The 12010-nt window shown below is 39.1% G+C and overlaps 1 protein-coding gene across 1 annotated transcript; it reads left to right on the forward strand.

Moving 5' to 3' along the window:
• Window positions 1-10730: 10730 nt before the first annotated feature.
• Window positions 10731-11258, forward strand: LOC139759534 (uncharacterized). Its single transcript, XM_071681760.1, has one exon. It carries the CDS (start codon window positions 10731-10733, stop codon window positions 11256-11258), a length of 528 nt encoding a protein of 175 aa, XP_071537861.1.
• Window positions 11259-12010: the final 752 nt, after the last annotated feature.

Raw genomic sequence — 12010 nt, forward strand, 5'->3', positions numbered from 1 at the left:
CATAAGTATACTTATGTATATCTCGCTTTTTAAACCAGGTATTCCCAATCATCAGTCCTTTTTCAGCACATAAATCTACAAGCTCTTCACCATTTCCATTGACAACACTGAACACCCCATGTAAACCAATTATTCCCTCAACTGCCACATTACTCACCTTTGCATTCAAATCACCCATCACTATAACCCGGACTCGTGCATCAAAACCACTAACACACTCATTCAGCTGCTCCCAAAACACTTGCCTCTCATGATCTTTCTTCTCATGCCCAGGTGCATATGCACCAATAATCACCCACCTCTCTCCATCAACTTTCAGTTTTACCCATATTAATCGAGAATTTACTTTCTTACACTCTATCACATATTCCCACAACTCCTGTTTCAGGAGTATTGCTACTCCTTCCCTTGCTCTTGTCCTCTCACTAACCCCTGACTTTACTCCCCAGACATTCCCAAACCACTCTTCCCCTTTACCCTTGAGCTTCGTTTCACTCAGAGCCAAAACATCCAGGTTCCTTTCCTCAAACATACTACCTATCTCTCGTCTTTTCACATCTTGGTTACACACATATATATATATATATATATATATATATATATATATATATATATGTGTGTGTGTGTGTGTGTGTGTTTCTTTGTTTGTGTGTGTATGTGTGTGTGTAAAAGGAGACAAAAAGTGTGCCTTGAGCTACTGCCCAATTATCCTTATTTCAGAGTCAGGTAAATTGATGGAATAAATAGTGTGAGAAATATTTCCACTTTTCCTGAAGATCACAAATATATAACGGAAAACCTTCACGGTTTCCGCAATAGCAGATCCTATCTGACAAATATGCTGCAATTTCTTAATGTTGAAAGAATTATGACGAAAAAGTACCGTCTGATGTAGTGCATTTATGTTTCCAAGGTGCGTTCAATATAGTTCTTGAAGAAAGACTTTTACACGATCTCAAAGCACATGGGATCGGTGAAGAACTCTGTACGTGGATCAGAGACTGGCTTGCCGGAAGAAAGCAGCTTATATTATTAAACGGCGATGCCTCAGATTGGCAAGACGTAACGAGTTGTGTGGGACCGGGGTCGGTCCTAGGTCCAATTCTTTTCATTATACACAATAATGACCTTGAACTCGGTCTCATATATAAGATCTCCAAATTTATGGAAGACACTAAAGTAGGAGGTAGAGCTGTAAACAGACGGGACAGTGAAATGATTCATAGAGATCTTAACTTACTAGCATAGTGGTCAGACAGATGGTAAATGAAGTTTAATGTAGGCAAATGTAAAGTTATGCACTTTAGAGACAAGAATATCTTACGACTACAAAGTATTCTGAAACTAACTAAAGTAAATGAAGAAAAGGGCCTTGGAGCTGTCATTAGCAACAATCTTAAGTAAACTAAACAGTGTCAAGAAGCAAGTAAAAAAGAGAAACAAAAGTTAAGTGTCTGAGCCAGAAACATAGATTATAAAACACCAGAGAGAATCGTCACACTTTAAGTTCTCTAGTAAGACTACACCTTGAATATGCAGTCCAGTTTTGGTCCCCAAACTATTAAAAAAATCGCGGAAAATTAGAGCAAGTACATAGACACGCGGCAAAATTGACCACATCCCCTAAAAATCTGGCATACGAAGAGAGGTTAAAACGATTAGATCTCTTCTCCCTTCTAAAACATGGACAAGAAAATATGCTACCGGGACAAATGGAATAAAACTGAAAGCAAGAAGATGTAGTACGGACGTGAGAAAAAGCTTCTCTTTCTCTAGCTCTGTTGATTACTGTAATAAGCTACCGTCGGACATATCAAATGCTAAGACCATAAGCACCTTCAAAACTCATTTGTACAAATATCTTATAAATTCTGGTATACTTTGGAAGGAACACCAGATATAGACTGTATAAACGAATTGGTAACGGGGACAGTAAAAGGCAGCAGCGAGGAGTTGGTGATAGCTTAAAAAACGGCTGAGTGGAGCTGCGTTTTCTTGTAAAGTTATTTTTTTTTTTTTACCAGACAACCCAGTCGTGGGCCAGTCAGGTCTCCTGTGGTCTGTCTTTTTCGTGTAAACTCATGTAAACCAAATAAGTCTTTCATTCCTTGTGGAGTCTGGCCATTATCCTCTCTAGTAACGCATTCCTCAACTGGTGAGTCAAAAACCAATCAGACTCCTTGAAACACTGTGAACCTTGTGACAAAACACTTAAAACGCTCTTTACAGAGACTCATTGGTGACATACTGCGCAATCTTGACTCAACTTCGGTCCTACCCCGATTAAAGAGGCATGAGATCATCCGCCCTGTGCCAGACGGGAGTAGCAGCTGGCTGCACCAGGTTACCCCCTACATTCCTCTTTATTGTTCCCCGCGCAACCAGGAAGGGGAAGTAAGGAGGGTTGCGGCAATTATCTGCGACGTGACTTGGCACCTGAAAAAATGAGCAAGTCTTTTACATTAGTATACGCGACAGTCTTTCGCAACATATCCCCCATTATTACATATACAACTGACTATTTGGGAACAGACGTTTCTGCGACCTGGCGCTGGTATGCCCTTGCTATTGCCGGAATGGTATACGTTGTATATGTTGGCTAAGACGGCACCGGCAACTGAGGCCCTAATCAAGGAATCTCGTAAAGGTGGATGAACAGCTGGGCTGACAATGGACTGAATGCGTGATCCAAGTTTCGAACCTATGCATCACGGTCATGGGACTCTACCACCTACACCGCGAAAGTCCATAACATATTACTCGGCCCTTCACAGTGAATATCTGTTATTCACATTACGGAGATTACCACGACCTCAGTCCATAGGGTAGATAGATTACTATGTGGTTTCTGTGTGCACCTTAACCACACCCGGCAGCATCAAGATTAAAAAGCTCGGAGTGATTAGTCTAGTAACCGCACAAATGAACACACGGTTGAGGTTACAATGCAATCTTGACTGCGTTGGCCTCGATTAAATCTTTAAAATGGAGCAGAAAGATGACTCCACTCCCTAACACAGTCTTGTAAGATTCCTTCGGACACGAGGAAATAGAGGTTATCTTATGTACTGTCTTTAACCTATCATCGTCCTCATCCCGCTGCCTTGCCGGCTTTTTTCTTCCGCAAAGCTTTTACTACATCTTCTCTATTTACAAAATCATTTTCCCTAACCCTCTCACTTTGCACACTAACTCGACCAAAACACCCTATATCTGTCACTTTATCATCAAACACATTCAACAAACCTATGAAGTCTGTTGGGGATGAGAGAGCTTGGGAAGTGAGTCAGTTGTTCTTCGCTGATGATACAGCGCTGGTGGCTGATTCATGTGAGAAACTGCAGAAGCTGGTGACTGAGTTTGGTAAAGTGTGTGAAAGAAGAAAGTTAAGAGTAAATGTGAATAAGAGCAAGGTTATTAGGTACAGTAGGGTTGAGGGTCAAGTCAATTGGGAGGTGAGTTTGAATGGAGATGAACTGGAGGAAGTGAAGTGTTTTAGATATCTGGGAGTGGATCTGGCAGCGGATGGAACCATGGAAGCGGAAGTGGATCATAGGGTGGGGGAGGGGGCGAAAATTTTGGGAGCCTTGAAAAATGTGTGGAAGTCGAGAACATTATCTCGGAAAGCAAAAATGGGTATGTTTGAAGGAATAGTGGTTCCAACAATGCTGTATGGTTGCGAGGCGTGGGCTATGGATAGAGTTGTGCGCAGGAGGATGGATGTGCTGGAAATGAGATGTTTGAGGACAATGTGTGGTGTGAGGTGGTTTGATCGAGTAAGTAACGTAAGGGTAAGAGAGATGTGTGGAAATAAAAAGAGCGTGGTTGAGAGAGCAGAAGAGGGTGTTTTGAAATGGTTTGGGCACATGGAGAGAATGAGTGAGGAAAGATTGACCAAGAGGATATATGTGTCGGAGGTGGAGGGAACGAGGAGAAGAGGGAGACCAAATTGGAGGTGGAAAGATGGAGTGAAAAAGATTTTGTGTGATCGGGGCCTGAACATGCAGGAGGGTGAAAGGAGGGCAAGGAATAGAGTGAATTGGAGCGATGTGGTATACCGGGGTTGACGTGCTGTCAGTGGATTGAACCAAGGCATGTGAAGCGTCTGGGGTAAACCATGGAAAGCTGTGTAGGTATGTGTATATGCGTGTGTGGACGTGTGTATGTACATGTGTATGGGGGGGGGTTGGGCCATTTCTTTCGTCTGTTTCCTTGCGCTACCTCGCAAACGCGGGAGACAGCGACAAAGCAAAAAAAAAAAAAAAAAAAAAAAAAAAATATATATATATATATATATATATATATATATATATATATATATATATATAATATATATATATATATATATATATATATATATATATATATATATATATATATATATATATATATATATATATATATATATTGTTACGTTCTTGCCTCCATCCCTTACATCAACGGGTGCATAATCAGCCCATAGGCCCATTAAAATAGGTAACTCTGAAATAACGGCTATTGTTAACACAGATATTTGGTCTAGACAGAGATTCCCTTACCATCTGGCTAGCATATCCTGACAGCTGACGGCCGTGATTTTGTATCTACTTCGGTACTTATTACGTTGGTTAAAACCAAACACAGTGGTAAAAAGTTATGAAAATACATTTCTAATAGCAAAAAAAAATGGCTCTCTCGTAACATAGATAATACAATCTATACTTGATACATAGATATACCTCTATCTTTCTTTACTTAATATCTCTTTGGCAAATCATGTGGCTTCACTCATATAACATAAGGGTCTGAAATGACTGAGATGTATCACATCCTTCCTCTATGGCCATTCAGTGAGAGAGAGAGAGGTTTGACCTTGCCCTTATTCCAGTTTCTATACAAATTCTTCATGTCACCTTCTCTTGTCTCTTACACGTATTTTGTGCTTCCATGATTTGCAATAAATGTGAAATTATTTTACTTTTGATTTGTTTACACTTTAATGAACAAAATCTTAACATACAATGATAAGACTCTCAAAACAGTGTACTGTACACTGGACATATCATTCCTCAAAGAAAACTGAATAAGATATGGAGGATAACTATAACACTTATTGATAAATAGTGGAGATAACTGCAACATCTTCCTCCCAAAAGAGACATGAGTTAGGAACTAGTTGACTCATGACTAACTGGAATACGAGACAATACATCAGGTATAACATTATCCTCTCCTCTTATAAGCATAATTATCAAATTACAATCTTATAACAAAAGAAGCCACCTTGTTAAATGTTGGCTTCCATTTCTCATCTTATGCAAAAATACAAGGGGATTGTGATCTGTAAACACTTGGATCTGCCTACCTACTCGTCTCAGATAAACATGAAAATGATTCATAACTAAAATCAAGGCCAATGTTTCCTTTCCATTAGTACTGTAGGTTTTCTGATAAGACAGAAATTTCTTTGAAAAATTACAAATTGGAAAATCAATATCATCTTTCTCCTGCATTACGATTCCACCAACCCCAAAATCACTCGCATCTGTATACAGTTTAAATGGTCTATCATAATTTGGAGTAGAAAGTATAGGTGTATATACAGGTATCTTTATCAGTTTCTTAAAAGCCTCATCACATTAGTCACTCCGTACAAATTTGACTTTCTTTGATATTAAGTTAGTTAATGGTAAAGCAATGATTGAAAAATCTTACAAAACCCACGATAATATCAAGCCATACCCAGAAATCTCAATAACTCTTTCTTATCTGTAGGTGTTGGGAAGTTTACAATGCTTTCCACCTTAGCAGTGATTAGTTTTACACATCCCTGACCAACAACATAATTTAGATATTCTACAGTTTACCGTTATATTTGCAAATGTTCTTCCCAAGTTTTTGAATACAATGCTGTATTATTTATATATACAAAACAATCTTTAACATCACACAATACTTGACTTACTAATCTTTTGAAAGTACTACCACTGTCTTTCATACCAAAGGGTATCACTTTATACTGGTACAAACTATCCATAGTTACAAATGCAGAAATCTCTTTTGCTCTTTGAGTCAAAGGTACCTCATAATACCCTTTCAATTAGCCTAACTTAGCTACAAATTTAGCATCTCTTATCTGATCAATACAAAATATCCACTCTTGGAATAAGGTGGTAGTCAGCTTTAGTGATTCTATTTAAGACAGCCTTTCTGAAATCAGTACAAAATCTGTATAAAATACCATCAGGATTAGTTATTAGCACACAAAGTGAACTCCAAGGACTATTACTCTATTCAGTCAGATCATTGTCAAGCATATACCGGACTTCTTTTCTCATATCTCTCGTTCTTCGATTCACTCTATAAGGGTGCTACTTGATAGGTGTTACATCGTCAATTTCGACGTCATGCAGCAATATATCAGTTCTCTTAGGAGCATCAGAAAACAAACACCTAAACTCACTCATTATATGATCTCATCTCTTCTCTCAGTTTCTAAACGATCAAGCTTCTTTTTTGAATTATCTAACACATCTGAATCTTTTAACAATTTGTCTTCACATCTCTCCAACTCTACATTCTCACTTCCATTGACATCCTCTGCGTCATCAGACTTAACATGTGCACAATGCACATTTGTAACATCATCATCCTTTGCAGAATTTCTATAATGATAAGGTTTTATCATGCTTATGTGACACAATTGGTTTGGCTTGCGTCTTTCTGGAGTATTCAAAATGTAGTTCAAATCATCCACTTTCCTCACAATAACCCAGGGACCATAAAACCTTGCTTTCAGAGGATTTCATGTCTGAGGCAATAATACCAACACTCGATCACCTGGTTTGAACTCTCTGCTTCTAGATTTTTTGTCATATCATACCTTCATATCTTCTTGACACCCTTTCAAATTTTCTGCAGCAACCTCTCTATCTCTACACAATCTGCTTTTGAAATCTGATACATCCTTCAATAATCCAGTGGAATCAATCTTCCCCAACCATTTCTATTTTAACATTCTCAATGGACCTCTAATTTCATGTCCATATACGACTTCAAATGGACTAAAACCTGAGATTCGTGTACCGAATCTCTAATGGCAAACAATGCTAAAGGCAGACCCTCATCCCAGTCTACTGACAATTACTCACAAAATATTCTCAAAGTATTTTTCAACGTCTGATGAAATCTCTCCACAACACCTCGGATCTGTGGGGGATAAGCATTTGACATCTTATGTATTATATGTAACCCTTCTAATATTTTCTTGAACATTCCTGAAGTGAAATTACTTCCCTGGTCTGACTGTATAATGCTAGGCATATCCACCCAGGAGAAATATTTCACTAACTCTCATGCAGTATTTTTTGAGATGGGTGCTACGTAATGGGACTGCCTCTGGAAATCTGGTAGATGCACACGTTATTGTTAATAAATACTGATTTCCTTTACGTGTTTTAGGTAGAGGACACACAGTCAATTACAATTTTGCTAAAAGGTTTACAAAAAGCAGGAATTGTCTGCAAGATGCTGGCTGTATAGTCTGGCTGGGTTTAACTACTCTCTGACATAATTCACAAGTCTTCCAATACTGGGACACATCTTTCTTCATATTTGGCCAATAAAAATGAATTGATATTCTATCATTTTTCTTCCTAGCCCCCAAATGTCCAGACAAACAAGATCTATGAGATAGAGCATTTACATGTACCCTAAACTTCTTTGGAACAACAATTTGCTTTCTGGCCTCCCAGTGATCAGATGCTGGAACATAAGCAGGCCTCCATTTTCTCATTAACACACCATTCCATACATAAAATCCAACTGCTACATCACTCTCATTCCCATTTCTGGCAGCTTCACTCCAACTTTCTTTCAAACTCTCATCACCCTTCTATAACTATGTCAACTCTTCCTTGTCCACAACAAAATCCGGAAATACATCAATTTCTAATTCCACATTGCTCTTCTCATTTCCAGTTTCTATTGTATTATTTCTAGTTACATACTCTTCATTAGATTATTCACCTAATTCATAATCAACCTGTTCTTCTCCCTTTAACCTGGTCACAACACAAGCTGGATAAACAATTTCACTACACTCTCCACTATCATGAGACTGATTCTCTACAGTTTTATCTGTCATGTGGTTCAACTTTACAATAGTATCTACATCTAATGGATTACTACTTAGGCTCTGAGACTAATTTGTCAGTCAAATCATTCCCCAATAGCATGCGTACTCTAGATATAGGAAATTCCTCAAATATCCCAACCTTTACTGGACCACATACAAATCCACTCCCAAGATGCATATAATACAATGGGATAGACTTGCCTAACCATAACTCTTTAACATTTGTTTTTTTTTTCAGAGTAAGACTCTTTTGTCCACTCTAATACATCTTTCAGAATTAAACTCTGACTAGCTCCAGTATCCCTCAATATTTAAATTTTCTTCTCAGGACTACCTTTAATTCCAGCCTTTCCTTCAGTAATATATAGCACATAAATTGCACATTTTGGTTTACTCATTACTTCTTACCTCACTAATATCATGTTTCTCTTCCCAAGCAACATCTAATCCTACAGTGTTTAGTGATTTTTGACAATGCTATTTACCATGACCAAATTCTCCACTCCTCAAACATTGTCTTAATTCCTTCTATTACTGTTTTGAATGATGTGAATATTTATACGATTTGTCACAATTCTGTCTATTATTCTGTGTTATCATACTTTGTCTCAATGCTATTGCTTTCTTACAATATTTTTAGCTATTTCTAACTGGTTGGCTATCCTGGCTACTTCCGTCATATTTGTCACTCTACTCTTACATATTCCAATATATATCAGGTTGTGAGGCACTTTTAAACTGTTTCAACAGGATCAGTTGTCTCTAATTTTCCATTGTCTCTGCTTTTTCAGATTTACACCATCTATCAAATGTCATTCCACATTCTCTAGCCATCTCCAGATGAGTTCGCCCACAAATTTTCTTGACGTCCTTAAACCTTCTCCTGTTTGCTTCTGCGTCCAATTCCACAGTTTTTAATACTGCTTCCTTAACAGCCTTATAATCTACCGATTCCATTAAACTAAGACACGCATACGCCTCTCTAGCCTTACCCTTAAATTTACTCTGCACCAACATGGCCCAGTCAATTTCATCCCATTCTTTGATAGTTGCAAGTTTTTCAAACTGAATAAAGAAGTGCTCAGCTTCTCAAATGTCATGTAACTGACTAACTCTATCATTCTTATCTCCAATTCTTCTTGTACCTGCCCTTTCCTCTATTTCTAGTTGTCTAAGCCTTTCTTCTTTATCAGCCTTGATTCTCCCTTTTTCTATTTTTGCCTGTATTCTCTACTTTTCTGCTTCTGCCTCTATTCTCTCCTTTACTGCTTCTGCCTATACTCCCTCCTTTTCAGCCTCTATTCGCATTTTCTTAAGCCCAAATTCTAATCTTGATTTCTCCATTGCAACCTTTCCACTACTATCAACATCTTGAGGTTCCTCCAATATTGATAGGGACGCCAACTAATCAATCAATTCTCTCTGCATGTCACTTTTGACAAGCAGAGAAATTCCATAATCAACTGCCACCTGGTTCAGTTCATCGTTATTACACTGATACAGAAAATGTATATCCTGGGTTTCAATAAACTTCTTAACGTTATCTGCCATGTTTAAACACACTATATTTACAAGGATGAACACTTACTTGTTTAGAGAAATCTCCTCCATATATTTCAAGAAAGCACAGTAGAATACTAACCCACAACACTTCGGACAGCTTGAATTACAAGGCTCCACAATTTCAGCTCCCTAGTCTGTGTTTTTACATATTCATATCCTGGACAGCAGGCTTTCACATATTCAGCTCTTTAACGGCAAGTTTCACTGTTCAAGATCCTGGACTGGATCCCATGTTACGTTCTTGCCTCCACCCCTGACATCAAAGGGTGCATAATCAGCCCATAGGCCTATTAAAACAAATATCTCTGAGATAACGGCTTCTGTTAACAGAGAGGTTTGGGCAAGACACAAATTCCTTACCATCTGGCTAGCATCTACTGACAGCTGACGTAACTTTTGCTACTTGTTACGTTGGTTGAATACCAACACAGTGGTAAAAAGTTAAAGGAATATATTTCTAACAACAAAAATAAACATGGCTCTCTCGTGACATAAATAATACAATTTATACTTCATTATATTCTCCGTCACTATATTTTTGTATATGCAGGGATAACCGCAGTTACTTGGCAGATTTCATTGTCTTGATCTCAACGATATCATCAAAATGTTCGTCCTCACAAGATCTGTCGACCATCTGGTAAAGGAGGGGTTGGGGATGATGCCCCACGATGTCCCTCTCATTCAACGCGTAGAGCAGCAGATACGCCTCGCTCCTCGCTGCCTTCAGAATAACTACCCGTTCAGCTTTATTTCCTTCTTTGAGGATGGCAAGATAGATAAATCCGCCCCTGTTCTCAGTGCAGATGAACGTGATCTCGTCATACGTCCCGAGCTCGATGTTGTGCGAAGCATAAAGACGCTGGGGAAGGGAGGGAACGGAAGTGTGAACTTAGTGTACTTCATTGGTCATACAACGGTTATGAAGACACTCCTCAAGGGAGTAGACATTCCTGGATTACTGAAAGAAATCAGAATTTAGCGTGAGCTAGCAGGCGCTGGAGGAGCCCCCAAGATACATGGACTGAGCCTGGTGCCTGCCAGGGTGATAATGACCTACACTGGCCAGGCTTACGACCGGTATATAAAGAAATGTACGCAGCAGGAAGCAGTCCGGACGTTCATCTTCGTGGCACACAAACTTAAGGAAATCCACAAGAAGGCTTACGCCCACAATGACCACAAACAGAACAACATATCTATTGGCGTTTCCAAGGTCGTTGACATCCACATCATCGAGTACAGCCTCAGCACCAGGCTTGGAGAAGTCCTCCGGCCCTCCGGCGAACGAAGTATTAGACTCCCCTGGTATGCACCCGAGTTGTACGCAGCAAAGCTATCTACTCCAGCAAGCGACGTCTATTCATTTGGTGAAGTCATTGCCAACGTCGGCAAAAGTGTCTACAACCCTAACATTAATGATGCTCTGACCGTGCATCGGATGTTTGCCAACAAGGAGCGTCCCGCAGACCGACCCACCCTCAGCGTCCTGATTAAACAGCTGAGAGTTATCGCTGAAGCTGCCGACGTTATGTGCCTGAGGGGACGGGCAAGATTCCCTCAGCACCAAGCTGGATGAATGCCACTTTCTATACTAGATTATATCATATGGTTATAGGATATTGTTTATGCTATAAAGTGGAAATCATTCTGGTTATGTTGTACTAGAGGTCAGTAATGTATAGTTATAGAGTGTAGTAGGTAAAATGAAAAACAGAAATTAATCTCTTAACTCAAAAGGAGAAAGAAAAATATAATTTTCTTAATTCTCGTCTTATCTTTCCTCAATACTGCACTCACTCTTACCACTGTACTCTTGATTTCCTCACTCTTTCCATATGTCTAAACCATTTCTACGTACCCTATTCTGCTCTCTCAACCATACTCTTTTTATTTCCACACTTCTCTCTTATCCTTTCATTACTTAGTCGATCAAACCACCCCACACCACATATTGTCCTCAAACATTTCATTTCCAACACATCCGCTCTCCTCCGTACAACCCTATCTATATATATATATGTAGAACCTTCACTTCACCGTGAAGAGATGTATGCACAATCACCACTGGAAAGAGAAAAAAAAAAAACGGTGAATACTTTCGTTTAATTCATCCTCAGACACCCTCATCTTCTCTACATTCTCACCTACAATAGACCCCTTCATCTCCACTACACACTTAGTCCACTCATCTTTTTCTTTGTCTAGAGCTGAGCTTACTCTCTCGTAAAACTCTCAGAGGTTAGTTGTACATGAGCTCTTCTTTCTAAAACAATACAGTCTCACATTTAGAAAGCTACTTCTCAGGAGAAAGTCATCCACATGCTTTCT

The sequence above is a fragment of the Panulirus ornatus genome, chromosome 3 (genome assembly GCF_036320965.1).
Source record: "Panulirus ornatus isolate Po-2019 chromosome 3, ASM3632096v1, whole genome shotgun sequence".
NCBI classification, from domain to species: Eukaryota; Metazoa; Arthropoda; class Malacostraca; order Decapoda; family Palinuridae; genus Panulirus; species Panulirus ornatus.